Genomic DNA, 22,792 nt, shown 5'->3' with positions numbered 1-22,792 from the left:
TGTGGAAAAACCTCTTCACTGTGAGAAAGTTACTGTATGGGCTGTATTAAATTCAAGCAGAATAATTGGCCCTTTTTTCTTCGAAGCCATCAAAGGCGATGCAGTGACGGTAAATTCTGAACGATACTTAAAGTTAATGAAATCAAAATTTCTACCAGCTCTTAGACGAAAAGTTGTAAATTTCGATAATGTGTGGTTTCAACAGGACGGTCCTACGCCACACACTGCAGGTTGTGTTCTTCAGTGGCTTGACAACACGTTTGGTGATCAATACATTTCTTATCGTACCGCAAATGTTTGGCCACCGCACTCCCCCGATTTGAACCCCCTTGATTTCTTCTTGTGGGGTTATCTAAAAGACAGGGTGTACTATCCTTCCCCACAAACAACAGAAGACTTAAAAACAGCAATTACACGAGAAATAAGATCAATCTCTGTTGATACATGTAAAGCTGTGGTAAAAAACTTCAGAAATCGTGTTCAAATAATGTTAAAGACAAAGGGACGTCATTTGGAACATATGTTGTAAAATGACATATGTTATTCCGAAGAAAGTTTTTGGTGATTAATAAGGAAGCTGTGACAAATGTATGCATTGACAAAAAATTTAAATCCTTTTTGTTATATGTTGCAAATTTCATAATTGTAACTTAAGGTATTAACATTGTACAACAGTTTAAAAGTGTAACATATGTTTTGGATCACCCTGTACCATGTTATAAAACTAATTTCTTTGTTTGTTCAAATGTGAAGTGGCAACTGTCCTGAAAATCTCTGTATTTAATCAAAACAATTTGAAAAGCATGTATAAGTAAATCATTAAAAAATTATAAAAGCATAAACAAAAAAATAAACCATTACTATCAATGAATTTACTGAAATATGTGAATTAAGCAGCTCTGTTATAAACAGCATCAAACATAACACAGAATCTGGTCATGTTTCCTTAAAATGATAGAAATTCAGTCTTTAAAATACAAAGGGTATGGAATTTTCCAAAACACAGATATCTAGTATTCTGAATTCAAAATTCTTGATTTTAAACATTTCTTAAAATATATGCAATTACAATTTTCAACTCTGATGATGCTGTTATAACAGACGGTGACTGGCGAAGAAAAAGAGGGGATTATACTGGTTCCCATCAGGGAATTGCCTTAACTAGTTCTTCCAGGTCTCTGACAACACTGTGTATGAGATTGTGCTGGAGTTTATCAAGTTCGTCGGCCCATATGGCGAGGGACGGTAGAAAGACGTGGAGGGTCGTCATCACCACACGCTCCGACGAGTCCTTCAGGGACGCCCACAGTAATTCACAACCCTACAATAGCATGCAGTATTAAATAGGTCACAGTCCTACAATAACACAATATTGAAAAGATCACACCCCTACATCAACACACAATATTGAAAAGATCACACCCCTACATCCACACACAAAATTGAAAAGATCACACCCCTACATTGACACACAATATTGAAAAGATCACACCCCTACATTGACACACAATATTGAAAAGATCACACCCCTACATTGACACACAATATTGAAAAGATCACACCCCTACATTGACACACAATATTGAAAAGATCACACCCCTACATCGACACACAATATTGAAAAGATCACACCCTTACATCGACTCACAATATTGAAAAGATCACACCCCTACATCGACATACAATATTGAAAAGCTCACAACCCTATGTTAGCATACAGTTGTATAGTTCATATAAACTACAATGGCATATATGGGCAACTGATTGTCATAAAAAAAACTAGATTCTATCACTTATCTTATGAAGTCCATCACCAAGGCATATCATAAATTGCCTAACAGCAAATGTTCTGGTAGGTTGGAACACTGCTTTACAAAGGGCTTACTGCAACACCTTATATTTGGATACACAGCACATCATAACCCATAAAGTTAAGAAGAATTACATAGCATCATCATATTGCAAAAGTGCTTATAAATCTATGCAATACACGAACAAACAAGATAGACGCTGTACTCAATTATTAAATTGCACTGAAATCCTGTGCAGAATATGCAGACTACAGTAGATAAAAAATCTGTGTTAAAGCAGAACCATATCAATATTTCAAGTCTGATGCTTTTTTTCTGTATAAAATTCAGTGTATCTTCATACTCATTTTAAAAATGAAGTGACAAAATCTTCTGATCAAACTTGATGAATTTCTACATGATCCATCACCAATGATCTATACAAAAATAAACCATCGTCTGCATGCAGACCAACACTATAAATTAATTTAGAAGTCCACAGATGATGACAGAGATAATCTGGACTCTGAATCAAGCCAGATGATTAACCTCTAAGGACACATAACATCATTCTTTCACTGTAGTGAAAATCAATTTTTCATTTGGATTATGATGAACCAAGGCCTCACAATATTCAAGATATGGCCCCCAAATAGCAAAATGCAAGTTTATATGTAGGTAGATGTATGTATGTAAGTATAAATGTAGGAATGTATGTGAGTATAATATAGGAATGTATGTGAGTATAAATGTATGTATGTAGGTAAGTATAAATGTTGGTATGCATGTAAGTATAAATGTAGGTATGCATGTAAGTATAAATGTAGGTATGCATGTAAGTATAAATGTAGTTATGTATGTAAGCATATAGAGGACCACATCATAATAACATATTTCAGATTGGAAGATGTTAACAAAGTCTCTACCTGAGTGTATTTGTCTGTATCACAGATAATGCCAAACAGAATTCCCAGGCTTCGGACCACGGCCTCCCTCACCTCAGCCTCTTTGTCATCTGCCATCATCTGCTGCAGCATGGACAGGATCAGAGAACTCAAGATCTCAGTCTAAAAACAGCAGACTAGTTCAAACAAGAGGTCCATAGATCATCACCAGAATATCACATAACAAAAGTCTTATTAGAAGTACTGCTTACTAATAATGTCAGATCTCATGCATCTTTTAATCTGTGAATAGTGCAGCTTTCACACTGTGAACTGGATGTTGTCAGGTTGTTGTTGTTGGAGGGTTTTTTTTGGTGATCATAAACAATGTTATTGTCTAGACACATAAATATTCATAACATTTTTATCATTGATCTTAATCTTAGCCAAATGACTTTGGATCAAGATCATTATTCCATGTTCGTTATACGCATATGGGTTTCTAATGCCTCTTCCTTACAAAGTTAAATCTCGAACAAATATATTTCATCTGAGCTTAATCTTGACGAAACTGGCCCTGCTTCGTGGTCTGGTCTTGAGCACCCTTTACGCAAGGTATGAGCTTTTAATGTCTACCCATCACAAAGTTATTGCCCAGAGAAAAGTTTTCAAATCTTTACAGCAATGACCTTGACTTTCATTCAGTGGTATTGTTTCAAGGTTGACACACTTCCTGGCTATATACAATCCTTATTCCAGTATGAGCTTCTAAGTTTCTCTATTACAAAGTTGAGACCTAGGACAAACTCTTTCCTCTAGTAACCGTGACAGAATGACCATCATACACAATGTTTATTGCTGGTCATAAATAACCGAAATGCGAAGTACGTGTATGAGCTTTTAATTTCTCTCCATTACAAAACTATAACCTGAACAAGTATTTCTTGTGAATAAACAATACTAGTAACATTTTCGCTATACAACCTATTCAGCCTAGCTAAGCCCTGGGCTGAATTCCTGATTCTGTCACTATGAATTTCATAATTTAGTAGAGGCATCCATGCTCATGATAATTATTCACTCAGATTTTACTGCTACAGGTTATGAGCACAGAGGACTTTGAAAGATTGCATCATCTTATTTCCCAAATTTTACTCTAGAGTTCGAAGGGAAGCAGTGACAATAAATTCACAATTTTTGTTCCCTTATCCCTAAAGACACCACTCACCAATTTCAGATACAAATCATGAAGACATTTCTGAGATGAGTTTAAAAGTTAAGACCCACAAGAGATGACACAATAACAGATGGGCACGGATAGTAGTAGGTCACCTGAATGGTGACCTAATATAACTGGTGTGATGCACATTAGAAATCATGCATACTTTGGATATTCACACAAAGGCTATGCATTTTTTTCTACAGACACAGGATTCAGCACAATAACCATGGCCAGAAATATCACACAGTACTTACTGGTAGGAGAAATATCACACAGTACTTACTGGTAGGAGAAATATCACACAGGACTTACTGGTAGGAGAAATATCACACAGTACTTACTGGTAGGAGAAATATCACACAGTACTTACTGGTAGAGAAATACCACACTGTACTTACTGGTAGGAGAAATATTACACAGTACTTACTGGTAGGTAGGAGGCCAAGGCTCCACAGGCTTCAGCCACTAGGATCCTCCTCTCCAGATACTTGTGATTTATCTTATAAATAAAATTTCATGAACAGTGAATAGCATTACGATTTTTTCTCACATGTACCAGATGAAAGGTGTAAATAACGAATAGTGATCAATCTCATAACTCTTATAAGCAATACAAAATAGAAAGTTGGCCAAACACGGACCCCTGGATATACCAGAGGTGAGATCAGGTGCCTAGGAAGAGTAAGCATCCCCTGTCGACTGGTCACACCAGCCGTGATCCTTATATCTTGATCAGGTAAATGGAGTTATCCGTAGTCAAAATCAGTGTGCCAAGAATGGCCTAACAATCGGCATGAAACACATCAGACAGCATTTGACCTTCTAACTTACTTTTCACTGACTTATACATCATGTTTTAATTCATTAATATTATTTCTGTGATCAATCTTTGGTGTGATCACTTGAAGAACACATCTGATGGAAAAACTTACTTGTTCCCAACACTGAGGAAGAAGCTCCTCAATCAGTCGAGCACTTCCTGTATGCTGGGCAAAGGCCACACATCCTGTCAAGATCATCTGCCTGTCAAACAGTAGAACAAGATAGCAGAGCAATGATAAAACAGTGTGAAAACTACAACTGTATACATCATCAGGAATTTGCAGAATTCCTAGTTGATTTGCTTCATTTTATTTATTTAGTATATCTTTTTTTACAAACCTTTGTTCTTCATCTGGTTTCTTGATGAGATTGAAGAGAATGTTTAGAAGTTTGTCTCTTTCTCTGGAGTCTGGATGAAGCATGGCAGTGCACAATATCAAGGGAATTAACTCCTGATAAAATCATACAACACAATATACAGTTAAATACTTGGGAAAAGGAAATTTGATAAAAATGTAAACATACACATCATATATATATATATATATAGAGAGAGAGAGAGAGAGAGAGAGAGAGAGAGAGAGAGAGAGAGAGTTTGAGAGTTTAATGCATTCAATCTTTTATATACTGTATGTGCTCTTATTCTAGTACATTCAAAATTTGATTGTAGATAATGCAGTCATGGCTTAGCACTACCTGTATTATGCAATATTAATTCTATAGCCGTTTTTATTTTAGCACTTAATATATAAATCACAGAAGTGATGTACGATAAAGCATACAAAATATATCCTGAATACCCTACTGGTTGGCGATATGTACAATTCTTTTTACTGATTGTATTATGTTGATAGATATTAGGGACTTTACTAGGATACAGACCTCTCTTTTGGCTAGGAGGACATTGGGAACTATATGAGGAAGACATCGCCCCAACATAGTGATGATGTGGTCCCTGTCGGCACCAATGATCTGGGACACCTATATGTATCAACATATGAAAACACCTGATTTATGTCTACATTCAATTTTTACATGTAACACCTAAAAAGTTAATATGAGAAAAAAAAGATGTTCTATTCATAACAAAATATAAACAGAGCAATCTGGTACCTTAATTTTCCCTTACCTCATGCACAATACGATTGTCCTTGGAAACATGAAAGCAAACATCTAACAGAGCTTTTCTGAATGTTGACGATAAATGCCTAGAAAAAACAAATGTTATTGTTTATCTTTGTATGCCTACAGTCATGGCTCTTTATGATTTACATGTACTAGAACATGCACAGTCTGCTCAACTTACCGCCCTGAACCATCTTTCGGATTTTCTGTAATGGGACTTTGTTTTTTGGTTGGACTTATGTCACCTTTGCTTCTCTCTGTATCTAAGACGACAAAGTCTGGTGACCCAACACTGATGTCTTCTTCCTTAGACTGGTCCCCATCCATGTCCATAGACTGGTCCCTTTCTATCACAGACTTTGTCTCACTATCACAGTTTGCTTCCATCACTGACTCACCGTTCACCATTATTTTATTAGAATCATCAACACAATTGTTGATATCAGAGGTACTGGTGTTCTCTGAACCAACAGTGTAATCCACTTCCCGACTAGAGGAATTTGAAGATTTCAGAGGAGCAGAATTGTATATAACTTGGATTTCAGATCTTTGGCTGAAATATTGAGAAAGAATGTACAGTGATGCCTCGGTAATCTGGACATCATTGACCTGGACACTTCACCTTCCAGACAATTTTATGGGAGAACAGAATTTCTACATGTTATTTTGCATCATCAATCTGGAAATTCACATTCTGGATCTGGCCAGTGAGTTTTTATTACAAAACGTTAAAATCCATTGAAAATCATTAATCAGGACATTAAGTTTTTTGAAAGGTCAGTCTCAGACAATTCTAGCAAGGTGTAAATTGTACAGAAAACATAAGCTACGCTGTCTGATGGAAACAATAACCTGTGTCCTGTCAACACCTCCCTATCTAGGTGGTTATCTTCCCTTAGTCATTTAAGCATGAGCCGAATGAGATATTGTAATGTCAGTTTTGCAATGCGTGTAGTATTGGATTCTATACAAATCTGAAGCACATTTTTTAATCGTTTTGATCTATTAAAAGATTGGACATCATGTATGAATATATTTTATTGAACTGCTACATGTATCAAATTTACTCAGCTGTGTGTTAAAATAAAAACAGTTATATAAGTGAGGCTTATTCTAGAAATGTTGATTCTGTTTTTATACTGTTGATTGAAAAGTGAAATATAATTAGTTTTAATATGAACAAATATTTTCCTGTATAAAATATCACACATGTGCTGTGTACCTGTGTATAATTGATTCTCGATATGATGCTGTAAAGATTTAGTTTTGGGAATTTAATCTCTGGGTAGGAGTGAGAAAATTACTGGTTTTAATAAGTATGAAATTCAGACACATGTAAATTTGATGTCGTTTCAGTTATTAGTGGATAAAAATAATAAAGTGCACAGTGTGCGAAACTAACTTTTCAATCCTGTAGACCTTCGGTCCACAATCATTTCATTTTCTATAGACCACACCAAATTCCTATAGACCGAAATAAAAAACACTAAAGTCATCACATGAAGATGCAAGATACACAGTGGAAAACCTTGCAAATATTACCAACATTGATTCATCAGCTGACATCTCTTGTCAGCATTCTAAAAGAACAGATGCACCTTCAGAAAGTTTGTGCTTGATGGGTCCCCCCATCTCCTGACAGAAGAGGTCCCGTGGGGTCTGGGTTAGAATAGGTCCTCGGTACTCCTTGATTGTCATAAGGGATGGTTCTTTTTATGAGACCGCAAAAATTAAGGCCCCATGTCACAGTAAGTGTGGCATGTTTAGATCTCTCCCTGCTCAAAGGCCGTAAGCACCAATGCTAGCATAGGCCTTGATTTTCTACCCCTTCACCAGTAATGGTGACGTCTCCATACGAGTGAAAGATTCTCAAGCAGGACATTAAACAATATACAACCAACCAACCATACAGAGAGCAAAAATGTGTCTGTATAGAAATGGTCACCCAGTTCCTTAACAATTACGAAGACTGATTAATTCTATAATAAACACAAGGAGTTTTGGATTGGCGAAACTGACCAAGGGAACACAAAGATGAAAGTGAAAGAATTCTGTTCCATTCTCCCCTGTTTTAAAATGGAATACTCTGTTTTGAATGATTCATCATTAGACTGTGGAACATTTTATCATAAAAGGAGGTGTGTAGAAACAAATTAAAGTAATATACCTTATATGACTTGGTCATATTTCCTATAGACAAGTCGGTCTATCGCCATTTTGATTGACATAGACCAATGAGATTTTCTATAGACATTGTCTATCAGTCCACCATTAATTTCGTACACTGAGGTGCATGGCCAGATCAAAGTGGTAATAGTTTGCAATAACGAACATGGATGGTTTTATTCCCCAAATGATGTAAAATACAAACTTAACATATAAAGCATTTATTCATTTTAAATCTCATGTACTGCTCGATAGTGTGCTTTTAATGCATGAAGTCTTGAAAATAATGATACATGCAAATATATAAATGTATCTGATGGATATATCAATTCAAGTGTTTTGAAATGCATGTAAATAATAACATTGCATTATTATTCATCTAATACAGCAATTTGTTGATGCTTATTTCATATTCCACATCAATGACGTTAGCATATTGATTTCTTATACATTTAAGATCTAAAATTCAGTCATCTGGACAATCAATTATCTGCTGAAAACCAGAAAACCAAAGTTTCCAAATTAATGAGGCTCCACTGCATTTTGATTACAAAATCTTGCAGGTGTATGTTTTGAATCTTGGAACTAAACATTGGTCACTTACCTATTCAATTCAGTAATCTGGGATATCAAATTGTCATTCTCTGTACTACAGATCTTAATTTGATCTTCAAGTTCAGAAATTCTATATTCCTGCAAAAAGACAGTTTAATGATAATATCAGATCACAAAAGCTTTAACTGATTGAGCTTATGAATATTCATCTACTGTTACCCTCACCCCACTGACTACCTTTTCTTGTCAGCATGAGCTTACCAGCTGAGATTTCAGGTCCTTCCATTGCTCTTCCATCCTCTGGTCCTCCTCCCTCTGCAGTTCCACTTGACAGGAATAGTCCATGGTGTCCGTCGTTGGGACAGCATGGCTCCCAAAGTCTTTGTACAAGTGTAGCAGACTTGGTGGTCGAGCAATGTTTAATCCTACATCATCCCAGTCCTCAAAATCCTGTCATGGCACAAAAATGAAAAAATGATTTTTCAAATAAAATTTGAAGTCTAAACAGACTTAGAACAAGAGTTGTTAGAAAACAACATAGCTTGCTAGGAAGCACAACTCTATTTATCCTATCCCCCTTTGTTCAAAAGATATAACCAAAATTAAAGTTTTGGAAAAGTAGGTCAAAGTCCAAGGTCAAAAGTCATGGTACCAAATGAAAAGCCTGGTCATGAGGAATCTAGATGTGAAATATTAAAGCCCTATCCCTTTGCTTCAAAAGATATAGCCAAGGTAATAGTTTTCCCCTCAAGTATGATGCATACGCCAACATTGGGGTCATGACAATAGCTCTACAGATATTGTGAGCTAAAAATGTTGTCATACAAAATGTTGACTTCTTCTATCCCCCAAAATCAAATAGTACAGTAACTAAAACATGGTTATAGCTAATATCAAGGACCATCAAAAAACAGTTCATTATATCCAAACTTCCATTATATCCAATAAAATTTTTGTTATTTCCTCTCAAAGGGGAATAAATTTCACTTTGCAATAAGCGTGAAGGTGTTTGTTATAGACATATTTTACTGTATATGATAAAAAAAAGTAAGATGCTTATTATAGCGTGAAAAAATTGTATTTGATTTTCTGTGGGTATTACAATGAAGATCTTATGAGAATGATTATGAAGCTGTGATTATCAACTAAGTATTCACTTGGTCCTCGTTCTCCTCGGAGAAGGTCACAGCCGTGAGTTTGTAGTTCTGTTGAAGGAGGAATTCGTTGATTAGGAAGTTAATGGCCCTCCTCTCCAAGGGTTTAATAGCCTCCTCCTGTCCAAGGGTCACAATACCTTCGTTGACCTGCTCAGTTGAACTTAGTTCATTCTCTGTCATCAAAACAATGCAGTTTATGTGTTTAACATTGCATTTTCCTCCATAAAATAGCAATTTCAATCAACGTCTTAAAGTCGTTAGCATTAATATTACAAACATTTACTTGTTTGTGGTTTTTTTTTCATATTTGAATTTTTAACAATGCTCATCAGAACTTACCTGCTTCTTTTGTTAAACTAGCTCGAAGGGATTTTATTGTTTCCTGTGCTTTTCTCAGTTCAAACTCCAAAACTATGAAAGGAATAACTTAAGAAAGTACAATTCAAAAACATATTCTTTTATTTTCTTTGAAGAAAACATAAAATGGTACAAGATCTATCATTAACATATACAGTCGATAGTGGTGCCAATTCACCACACAAACAAATCATTTCAACATTCTGTACCTGCCACTCTTTCATCCACTTGTCCTCCTCCCTCATCTGAATACCGAGCAAAGTCCAACGAATCAAATGTCTGTATGCTTGAGGTTCTATCTGTAAATAAAATGTTTAATCAACACATTATTTAATATTTGGAACACGTGGAGATTGATGAACATTTGTGAACATATTCCAAGTATAACTATCTACTCTAGTGGTGAAGCTACAAGTGTCCCTAGACAAAACTCTTGCATTGAACGACTTCTGTAAAGAAGCAGGTACAGTTTCTACAGTCATCTGGCCCCAAAAATGGATGTTTTCAGTAGGAGTCCCAAAATCTGGCATTCAAATAAGAAATGTATAGGCAAACAGAGATGGGGTAATCATAATCAGTAATCGTAATTGATTACAATCGATTACATTTTTTAAGTAATCGTAATCGTAATTGATTACATTTGTTTTTAAAGCAAAGTAATCGTAATCGTAATCAATTACTTTGGCAAAGTAATCGTAATTTATGATTACAATAATGATTACAATGATTACTTTATATTTATATTAAAATAATTATTTAATAGATAACAGTTAGAGCTTATGTATGTTATGTGTGCCATCATAAGATTTATCCATATCTATATGATAATATACTTACAGTATTTGCATGTATTCAATAGCAACTAAGGTCTAAATCTGTTTAAATTAAACTTAATAATCTGAACTAGTATACCCTGTATCATTTACTGTACATCTCATTGATCTATTGTTACTTAATGAGTATGAGCTCACTCCTAATTAGTAGTTCACTATACTGTGCTCTATTGTTAATTAGCATCTTTCATCTTTTCTGTGGATTTGTTTATACTAATACTTCAAACATAGATCATAAAGTGCAACAAACATTTCTTATAAACATTTTAAGTGTCACTGAATGGTTTAACAGTTATCATGTTACCAATACTTATGAAAGACTGTACATAAATATATAAACTGTATTATACAATGTATCTTATTAATAAAACCAGTAAATATTTGTTGTTTTTCTTGTTCAAAAGCATGTAATCATGATTACTTTTCACAGTAATCGTAATTGTAATCAATTACTTTCAAAATATGTGTAATCGTAATCGTAATCATAGATTTTCAAAGTAATCGTAATCGTAATCAATTACATTTACAATGTAAACGCCCCATCTCTGTAGGCAAACCCAATTTGATCCAGAATTGCTTTGTGTTATAAGACAGGATTGTGAAGTTGGCATAAAATTGCAAAAATCCAAAATCAATAAAAAAAATTCATAAATTTAGGGGGTTTTCCTTTCAGAAAACATACAGCCCATGTGTCGAGCAAATTCATATATTCATATACATCTTTCATCTTCTGTTAACACACAATATATTAATTTCATTTTGCTCAACAGATGGGGGCACACCTTTTCCTAAGCAATAATCTGGATGAAATTTAACAGTTTAAAAATCAAACTCTTTTTGAAAAAAGGCGGGGGAAAGTCATTTTCCTAACGTAATAATGCTATCAAATAAGCAACAACTTTGCTTTAAGTTTGTGATAGTATAATTGGCATATACTTCACTTACTTAAAACACAGATCAAGCTTTATTCGAGACACATTTAAAGCAGAGAATATTTTTGGGCCTTTTTATGTACACAATCGTACCTTGTTCTTTCAAAAAATTGACTAGATAGAGAGAGAGAGATTATCATTCCACTTCAGTATTTGGTACAGATGGACATCAGACTTGTTACTCTTCATAAAGACTGCTAAGATTTATGTGAACTTGAATGGTTAGATTAACACATAGTCACCATTATCATGCCGCTGCTATTTTTCTTTGAGTGAGTTTTATCTTATGTTTTTAACTGTGTGAGTCTAATCTCAGCGAGATGTAGCTTCACTGCAATAATTGAGTTGCTGTATGTGTCAGTGACTATCAAACACCAAAGTTGACTTTTGGTGAGATTAGAGTGAGGGAATGAGAAAAAGGTTATTCTAGTATGTCATTCTCTGATCATGTAAAATGCAAGTTTCAAGATAAGAACCCTTCTGTGAATGAGGTGCATTTCATGTTACTCTGAATGCCTAGTGAACCTTCAGAGAATCAGGAAAACGATAAACATTATGAAATGCAGCTTCTGTTTAGTGATCAAAATTTTGGAAATACAAAATACTTTCATATGAAATGTTTTACTAAAATTAACCTTAAAAACAATGTCATATTTGCAAGTAATATCCCAGATTATGGTATGTACAATCAATGAATTAGCATGATATAAGAATTTCATCTATTCATTTACTCCCTCAGAATACTTTATACATTTATTGCATGATAGTGAGGGATATATGAAGATTTATTCACCCAAGAGAAATCCCATTACCCGAGGGCAATGCCCAAGGGGAATATGATTTTTCTTAGGTGAATAAATCTTCATATCTCCCAAACATTCATGCAACAAATTGTTCGTTATACCAAAATAAAGCAAGACTACAATAATGCATTTTGCAGTCCACCCATCTATACATTGTAGCTGAGATTGCCCTAACGGTAACACTGCAACATATTAGAAGGTACAAACAACAAAATACAGTGATATGATAAAGAGTTTTTGTATTTCCATTCTCCCTGAATGCTGATTTACTTGCTTGTTTTTGTATTGGTCAACCAAAATCAGGCATTTTTTAACTGTATATCAGAGACCCGCATATTTTGTGTCTTTATACGAACTATGGCAGTACAATGACTCGGACTTATTGTGACATCACAATAGACTACATCTACCTTAATTGATGTAAAATTTAAGGAAAATGCACGAAGCTGCCGAAGGGATGTACGTGAAATATGTCAAGATATGAAGTTTGAGAGTATATGAAGTTTTATCATCCATGGCACGTGATTGTCTAGTCCAATCAGATTACGCGTTGCATAGAAGTCTCATATTGAGGTATAATAATTTTGTTTGTGCATCTGACAATCCAATTCGAATGTCAGATGAAACCTACTGTGCATACACTTGAGGCATATGTATATTTATATCGTATTTACTTATGCAATGATGGGCATTTGTCCAACCCCCACATGTAAACAAATTGTTTTGTGTTTCATTGTGTACTAAAGTTATTAAAAGGGAAATAACTAGGATGCATCTCGAAACTTGCACGTTAAAAAAACAAACAACACAAAACCAATTTATCATATATATATGTATATGCCAGCAAGTTGAACACACATTCATAAGATTCCCAACTTTCTAGCATTCTTGGCTTTAAATGTCACTCTTTGAATATCATAAGTAATACTTCTGTCCATTTTCATACAATGATTTAGATAGAAAGCTCTAGATCTATTTGTCCTTATTTGTCTATTTGCCCTTCGGCAACGTTTGGACAGACATGACACTGACAATATTGACGAGACCTCTGCCATTGTCAAATTCAACATAGATAATTCAAATAAATATTTACGCAATGATGCAGTCCCAAACTCATCTTTTGTACGCTCAAAATTTCCTGGGTTGGAAAAATAATCTCGGAGTCGTGGGATTTCTCTTCCGGTCTCAAGCGGTGCCTGGAATCTGTGCAATACCCCCAAAAAAGTGCTATACCCAGAAAAAAGTACACTATACCCAATACTGCGATAATATACACAGGATATCCTCTTAGATGAGTTGAGAAATGGTTATCTGGAAAAAATGGTACACTGAATTGGTACCGTTACCGTTATACAGCCAATTCATAGAAAAATCCAATACATCCGGCGCCATTTGCCGGCGCCATTGCTTGTGACGTATTATAAGGTATACCACGCCCGATCAAATTAAAGACGATGATGTAGTTTAAATGTTGGTGGGTCTTTCTAAGTTTATAAATTCAAGTATATGTATAATTTTTTTATTTTTTAATGTAAGATGATGCCCCATCACCTGTCATTTTGTCACCAAAATGAATTCAATGGATTTTTAATTATTTTTTTTTTATTATTAAATATCATGAATTTAACACCAGTATTTAATTATTTCAAACACTTAACACTTTTTAATCTCAAAAGCAGGCATGAGTATGTAATTTAAGTGATTAAATAATTTTTTTGCAAGACAAAATTTCTTCCTTACAAATTGTTTACACTATAAGCTATGTATATTGCTTATGCACCACAGGTTAAACAAGCAATTAATTATAACAATGAAAATAAATAACAATCATTCGGAGGTACTGATACTGGCAAAGTTAACACTTCTGCACTGCACACATCTATAATTACATTTATACATGAAATACTAATTGTAGACAGGATTTAAATTAACAACCTGATATATTAGATAAGTTAACCCAACTGTTTCAGAAACAGCTGAAAATGATATTGTTGCTTGAATACATATAAAACTGCAATCAAATCAGTATAATTATAGTTTAGTAAGTACAGTATGCAAGTATAAAAAAATATGCACATGCAGGCTCCTTTAACGTAGTATTTGTTTTCTCTTTTTTAATTGTTTTATTAGTACATACCTATTCCATTTAGAAATTCAATGAGAATTTTTAAAAGAAATGGTTGCCATAACTGGAAATTAACATATATTTATCCATTGATATGTAAACATAGTATACAGTACTAGGTCATAAGTAAGTTCCCCCAAAAAATGTTCACTATATATTTAATACAAAACCATATACTTTTAAACAATTTTTCTGACCGCATTTCTTCATCAATTTTGATGAAATAAAAAGCACTGATCTCAGAAGTATTCACAGTACCATATAATAATTTAAGAATAAATATATGATAATATATTGTAAAGATATGACGATTTTAACACGAATCTTAATTTGAGAGTATATACTATTTATATAAGTATGTGTAATTGGGGGGGGGGGGGGGGGGGGGTAAGAGAAGATTTTGAAAAAAAGATAGATTTGCATTAAATATATAGAGAAAATTCTCTTTGTGAACTTACTTATGGCCAACTACTGTAGTAAGGAATACCGTTATGTACAGAAATGAAACGTACGTTACAAGCCAGAGCAGGTATTTTATATTTCATTATCAGTGATATATAAAAGGTACGCATAACAACAGATTTTTTGATGAAGTTCGATAGCATGAATGAGTTGAAAAATGATAAGTTCTATTGTGTGTTTTTCAAATTGGTAAATCGCAGAGCTCAGATAAGGTGCGTATCAGTGTAAATACTCATTAAATTTTACCAAATACGCATTTAAGTTGAAAACCATGCGTATAATTACTCATTAGCGAATGTAAATACGCTTTACACTCCCAAAGTAATGCTTATTAGTCCGCGTATTTGTGATACATGTAGTATGATATAAATATGAATTATCTATTCATATGAAGTGAGGTTAGCCCAGGGATTGATCATACATGATATTTAGCGCTATGAAATACATTTGGATGACAATCACAATTTTGAAAAATTGGAAGAGTTAACTCAAAACACTATTATATATTCCTAATTGTTATACTTTCTTTCTTAAAGAGTTATTGTGCGGTCGAAAGCACAGGGAAAAAAACCCTTGTATTATCGATCGTGGACGAATGATATACAAAATTAGATCATAATCATGTGACTTGAATGTCTGACATATTCAAATTTAATGCATCAATGATAAATATCAAATTTCAAATGACAATGAATAGTTTTAAATTAAAGAACTACAAAGGATTTTCTCCGTAAATAGCTGGAGCGGCCTTTTAGTATAAACTTTAAGTTCAAGTTTAACGGAAGAAGTATCGTTTATCTGGTGACATCTTCTGTGCTGTGCAAAAGAACAACGATAATCAGTAAATTAAAAAAATACACTTTTGAATTCTTCTGAAAAGCAAAATACTCATTGATTAGAAAATCAGGGGGTAAATACTCTTTGAGATAAAAAATTAACTGGAGCTCTGTAAATGTGTATCTTATAAAGTCATGTCGCCGATCCATAGGTTTCATTTTTTAAAAGAGAATATAGCCTTTGATTTATCCAAATTTTAATATTGTGTTCTCTTAGCGTATGGATAAGAATGAAACGTACAGTATTTCATGTTTTGAAAAAACGAGTTTTTCAATGCAATATATGCCTGGTGAAAATAGTATAATACATGAAACATGAAATACTGTACGTTTCATTCATCTTGCGTATTTGTAATCGAATATAAAAAATTATGAAATGTCCTTAACCTTTGTTTAAGCAACAATGCATTGTTCGAAACCTGCGTTACTGACTAGCATACGTTACCAAATCATACGACATTGTGTTAAAAATTTGTCTAATTTTGCACAAAGTATATGACCGCGTGGTTTTGAAGTAATTTATGTTTAAGATTCTAATGAAATCAGAAACAATGCAGAAATTAGTAATTGGATACAAGTTTGACGAGATCACTGATTTTGAAATCTGGTGATGTAAACAAATTTAACATGGATATGCCAATTTTTAGACGATATTGTTCCCATTTCTGAAATTGTAGATGATGATTCTGACTACATATAATTACGACATTATGGGGGGATGCACCTTATATATTGTAACGTACATTTCTTATATCATAAACTACTCAATTGTATTGAAGATCGAACTTTACATTCCGTCAATCATGATACATTATTTCCACTGTCAGAAAATGATAGTGTCAAATATTCCAAACATTAATATATATTGTTTGTAACATACACGTACGTCTGTTAGCAATGCTAGATTGAAGGAACGTGAAATATTGTATGAAATATCAGTTGTAAATGATGGTTTTCCTATTAGATATGATGTTTCAATGTGGTCCTATCAAATCCTTTACAAATACGATTTATAGCTTGAGAATTGTGAATAAAGACGATAGAGCATTTATATAAAAAATTATCCACCATTTTTTCTGCTTGTCAAGATGTTTTGAGAAGCCAATAAACTTTCAATTTGTGATTCCGACCCCCTTTCCTTTGAAAAACGATGATACCCCCTGGTCAACGGATATTTATTGTTAAGGCAATACTAGTTATACTTGATGATTATGATAGCCCCATATAGACAATTTCATCTCTATTCATATTTGCAGAAAATGTCACTCAACAGAGCGGAAAGTCGACACATACACACACACACACACACACACACACACACACACACATATATATACCAAAATTAAGTATGGAAAATGAGTTTTGCAAACGTGAAATGTACGTTATGTGTGCGTTATCTGTTTTGGAACCCCATGAGTGCAGACACTTAAGGTTTCTAGAATGTGTATGATTTCCTTTATGTCTGAGTTTATAATGTTTGACAACAATATCTTAACACGGTTTCCATTGATGTTTTCAATATTCTGGCAGCATAATTTCGTATCAGACATTATACATATTGATAGAGACACTAATGCAATATCACCTTTCAAAAATGAATACATGATCTCAGCGAAGCGTACATTGTGTTAATTTACTTGGTATTGAGGGTGCTTATGTTTGACATTGTGTAAAAAATGAAACGCATTATAATTACATGCATATAATTATATTTGTCTTGTCTTTTCTGCAAACATTTAGCAATATGAATAAGTATAGAAGGACAGTTTTGGAATTCTTTAATTGTTTTTTCAGAATAAAGATTTGTGTACATTAACTGAGAATTTATCTATCTACATGTATCTTTCTATCTATCTATCTATCTATTTATCTATCTATCTATCTATATATATATATATATATATAAATATATATATATATATATCAGCATAAAAAGAATTCTGAGTTTTAGCTAAACACTATGTATTATATATATATATACATGTATATATATATATATATATATATATATATATATATATATATATATATATATATAATTCTGCTTTATCCAACGATGAGAATTTCATGCCATTTCATGAAGGCCATAATGCTGATCCCTTTATTTGTGTATGGATCAGTCATTAAAACCTTTTTTTCTTTAAGCATGAGATGGTTGAACTGTAAGATGCGAATTGTAAGTGACTGCTCAAAGAAAAAATATATGCATCAAAGTATAAAATTCCGCTAAAAATCTGTATAATGTTATTTAGATTACGGAGAGAAAGTCACAAAATCCGTAGGACAAAAAGTCACAGGACAAAAAGTCACAATGATGATTTTTGATTAGATAGGACAGATAGGATAAAAAGTCACAATGGTGACTTTTGATTAGATAGGACAGATAGGATAAAAAGTCACAATGATGACTTTTGATTAGATAGGATAAAAAGTCACGGGACAAAACCTCACTGGACTAAAAGTCACAAATATGCTCACTAAAGCTGTTGTTCAGACACCAGACAACAAGAAACAAGCCAGCTTTGTGATATCACAGTTGTTTTCAATGAATTATATAGTTAAATTTAATGCTGAGAAGTGATTGATTTCATTTATCATATTTTTAATCCCAATAAAGGTCATTAATTATTGAAAGTAAATGATACAACTTGACTCTTTGAAGACACCCTATTGTGTATACACAGAACTGTTACCAACACATGACCCCCATATCCTGTTACTGTAGCCTGTTTAACACCCCTTTGTGTATACACAACTACTGACAGAAGACCCTGTTTATTGAAACCCTATATAAACCTCCAATGACACCTCAGGCATTTGGTATTTTGCTATTTGTATACATGAAATATGTATGATTTGATGAGAAATATAAATTTCTTTGTGCTATATGGAATATAGTCAAATGTATATTAATGAGGGAAAAAAAAAAAGAAATAATGATACATAAATAAGTCAGTGATTTCAATGCATTGCTCTATAATAAAATGGTTATTTAATAAGCAAACAATTTACCACTTTGTAACCACCATCATATTTATACAAATCAGGACATTAGCCATAAGAAAAATATGAATTTTTGAATCATTCATAGTTTCCATATGTTTCCAGCTCTAGCCACGTGAAGGCCTCCTTTCTGTAGAGCCATAATTTCTGTTTTTGAAATGAAAAATTTATAGCCAAAGGACCAAAACCATGAAGAGTAGAACATACAAAAAAATTATATCAAAAATAAATAAATTTTGTGATACTAACATTAACCAATTTCAGTTGTTGATAATTTGTTTTTCTACTGTGTGAAATAAAATTAGTGAAGCGTAATAACCAAAACCATAAAGAATGTAGTGGACAACAATGTAAATTACACAAAAAATCTATGGTATTTCATTAACATAATACAATTTTTCTGTTTGTAAAAAAGAAAGTATTAAAGTCAAAGGACCAAAGCCATAAAAATGCACTAGATAAAAAAATGTAAATACTACATTTGTACAATAACATTATCATAGAATTACAAACATTTAATGAAACAACTGAATTTCTTCCTAACCTACACAAGATCAAGCTGTATTCACTGGACACACCCGTCTGTCGGGGGAGGAATAAGCCTGAAAGTAACCCTACTCAAAGTTCTAACCTACACAAGATCAAGCTGTATTCAGTGGACACACCCGTCTGGCGGGGTAGGAATAAGCCTGAAAGTAACCCTACTCTAAGTTCTAACCTACATAATATCAAACTGTATTCACTGGACACACCCGTCTGGCGGGGGAGGAATAAGCCTGAAAGTAACCCTACTCTAAGTTCTAACCTACATATTCATTTTTTAAAATTTTAATGTAGTAAATTTTGAGAACTTAGAGCAGGGTTACTTTCAGGCTTATTCCTACCCCGCCAGACGGGTGTGTCCACTGAATACAGCTTGATCTTGTGTAGGTTAGAACTTTGAGTAGGGTTACTTTCAGGCTTATTACTCACCCATTCCATTTGCATTTTGTTAATTTTAATGTTCATATGTTCTGGACTTTAGCTGCATAACTTTTTTTATGCTAATATAATGTTACAAATGTTTGTTTTTTTTCAATTATGAATCTCATATGGTCTTTTAAAATTCTCTAAATATTTATTTTTTTGTTTTGTTGTAATGGTTTTTGTTGGCATCCTCTTTTTCCCAAACAAGGATATCGTAATGAAATATAAAATCTTAATGATTTTTATATGAAACGGATTGTTTTATTTTTAAAAAAAATTATAATTATGTAATATTGAAATATTTTTTATAGTATTAAGTGTTTATATTCCTATCTCTTTTCATCTATTGATCTGTTCTTTTTATGGTCAAGGTCCTAAAATATTTCATTGCTTCATTTAAAAAACAAACTAAAGATGTTTCGTGTATTTTTAATTTTTGTCTCTCGTATTTATAGTTTTGGTCCTTTGGTTTTGATATTTTTATCTAACATGAGCAGAAAATGACATGCCAATGAAATTCTTGTTTGTAAATGTAAAACTAAAGATGTTTTAAATTTTTGTCTCTTATATTTTTGATAGTTTGGTTTCCTTTGGTTTCAATATTTTTTATTTAACATAAGCAAAAAATAAATTATAAATGTAAATTTACAGATGTTTTATGTGTTTTAAATTTTTGTATGTTGTGTTCTTCATGATTTTGGTCCTTTGGCTTTAAATTTTTCATTTCAAAAAAAAGAAATTATGGCTCTACAGAAAGGAGGCCTCCACGTGGCTAGGGCTGGGAACATATGGAAACTATGAATGTTTAAATAAATTTCAAATTCATGTTTTCCTTATGGCTAACTTCCTTATTTATATTAGTGTGTATGTGTGTGTATTTGTGTGTATTTGTCTTGCAAGAAAATTATTTAATCACTTAAATTACATACTCATGCCTGCCTTTGAGATTAAAAAGTGTTTGAAATAATTAAATACTGGTGTTAAATTCATGATATTTAATTTTTAAAAAAATTAAAAATCCATTGAATTCATTTTGGTGACAAAATGACAGGTGATGGGGCATCAACTTATATTAAAAAATAAAAAAAATATACATATATTTGAATTTATAAACTTAGAAAAACCCACCATCATTTAAACTACATCATCGTCTTTAATTTGATCGGGCGTGGTATACCTTATAATACGTCACAAGCAATGGCGCCGGCAAATGGCGCCGGATGTATTGGATTTTTCTATGAATTGTCTGTATAACGGTAACGGTACCAATTCAGTGTACCATTTTTTCCAGATAACCATTTCTCAACCCATCTAAGAGGATATCCTGTGTATATTATCGCAGTATTGGGTATAGTGTACTTTTTTCTGGGTATAGCACTTTTTTGGGGGTATTGCACAGATTCCAGTAACCCGGTCTCAAGGAGTTCTGTATGAAATTCAAGGGCTGTCAACACAAAGTTCTCCTTTAAAAGGCTCCCAGCAAGTGCATCTAACGATATTTCGTGGTGTTCATACGTTTTTGCAGCTTGAAGTCCGACATCATTCTCCTCCGTAACCGCAATCACGGTTCTTTCCTCGTCATCATCATCTAGAAACGGATTTGTGTTCGGAACGTCTGCCATATTTTTGTCACGTGACAAAGTTTATCCAGAATCGGGTAACACTAAACACATGAATGGTGTCAAAATGGAGTAGAGAGTCAGTATCTCCACTGATGTACAATAATTTTTAATTTGGCAAAAAGATGTGACATTTCTGGAGCAAGGGCTACCAGAATATATAAAGTTATTTAAGTTTATATGACGAAAAATATTTATAAAGCGTCCTGGAATGGGAAAAGTAAGTTTACATAAAATAAAATGAAATAAAAAAAAAAGCGCGAAGACAAATGAATTTAAGTAGTCTTCATTGAGTAATGACAGACAACTCTTAACGTATCCTTGTATCTTTATTCAGTAAATAAACCATGTATGAACCAATGGGTATCTAGGTGAGGAAAGGTCATGCCCACAGGTGCTTGGGTCTTAATATATGAATACACATCTAACCTTATTATATATTGAGAGGAAAATATCAAAAATATCCGAAAGACCGCCCCATTTGAGGTACGGAGGACCAATTCTAACCCAAATCCCAACAAAAGGTTTTCTGTATAGTCCATATTTCTGTCAATTGGTGGGTTCAAATTTCAACATTGAAAAATAACCCCAAACATAAAAAATGTTTTTGTACGATCCCTATCTCAGTGAGGCAGAAGGGGGTCACATTTCAACGTTAGATATTGATCCTAAATGTACAAAATATTTTGGCTAATAGATAAATAACTGAATAAATAAATGAATTTAATGGTTAAGTGATGTACGAGATGGATACTTAATTGCAATGGTACTTTCTATTGTTCCTTTGCATAATGATAATCAAAATTAATTTCGACTATTACCACGTTTGGGAGCGATTATTTTTGCCTATTTAAATCGCAACCTCTCTACTATGGAGCGTCAAATTATTTGAAGATATGATGCGCGCATCAATTCAATTACCCTCATCAATTGAATTAATGCGCGCATCAATTCAAACGATGAGAGCAATACTATTGATTTGATGCGCGCATTAATTCATTTGATGAGAGCAATAGGTGATTGATACACATTTTAATTCATTATTACTCTCATCAATTCAATTTCAAATGCGCACATTATTTTACTGTGCTTGCAAAATTTAATTTGGAGCTCAATATAAATGATTTAAATTGAT

General features: G+C 33.2%; 1 protein-coding gene across 4 annotated transcripts in view; it reads right to left on the bottom strand.

The window, feature by feature from the left end:
* LOC125663899 (RAB11-binding protein RELCH homolog) overlaps window positions 1-21,903 on the bottom strand; it is a 90,398-nt gene extending 68,495 nt beyond the window's left edge. For 2 of the 4 annotated variants that reach the window (XR_007365675.2, XM_056160741.1), the window contains exons 1-15: window positions 21,460-21,903; window positions 13,740-13,836; window positions 10,288-10,377; window positions 10,061-10,132; window positions 9,722-9,894; window positions 8,826-9,014; window positions 8,614-8,702; window positions 6,025-6,396; window positions 5,848-5,926; window positions 5,601-5,699; window positions 5,058-5,170; window positions 4,829-4,919; window positions 4,324-4,395; window positions 2,717-2,857; window positions 1,157-1,321 (exon numbers count right to left, since the gene is read on the bottom strand). Coding sequence is in view for 3 of the 4 variants with exons in the window: in XM_056160741.1 (XP_056016716.1) it covers window positions 1,157-1,321; window positions 2,717-2,857; window positions 4,324-4,395; window positions 4,829-4,919; window positions 5,058-5,170; window positions 5,601-5,699; window positions 5,848-5,926; window positions 6,025-6,396; window positions 8,614-8,702; window positions 8,826-9,014; window positions 9,722-9,894; window positions 10,061-10,132; window positions 10,288-10,377; window positions 13,740-13,836; window positions 21,460-21,660 (2,043 nt within the window). In the remaining variant the exon portion in view is untranslated. The remainder of the gene's footprint in view (window positions 1-1,156; window positions 1,322-2,716; window positions 2,858-4,323; window positions 4,396-4,828; window positions 4,920-5,057; window positions 5,171-5,600; window positions 5,700-5,847; window positions 5,927-6,024; window positions 6,397-8,613; window positions 8,703-8,825; window positions 9,015-9,721; window positions 9,895-10,060; window positions 10,133-10,287; window positions 10,378-13,739; window positions 13,837-21,459) is intronic. The other 2 variants (XM_048896324.2, XM_048896325.2) reach the window with 2 other exon arrangements.
* Between the last annotated feature and the right edge of the window lie 889 nt (window positions 21,904-22,792).

Source organism: Ostrea edulis, chromosome 1 (genome assembly GCF_947568905.1).
Source record: "Ostrea edulis chromosome 1, xbOstEdul1.1, whole genome shotgun sequence".
Taxonomy (NCBI): domain Eukaryota; kingdom Metazoa; phylum Mollusca; class Bivalvia; order Ostreida; family Ostreidae; genus Ostrea; species Ostrea edulis.
The sequence above is the reverse complement of the archived record's forward strand: the minus strand, read 5'-3'. Positions and strand labels throughout refer to the sequence as shown.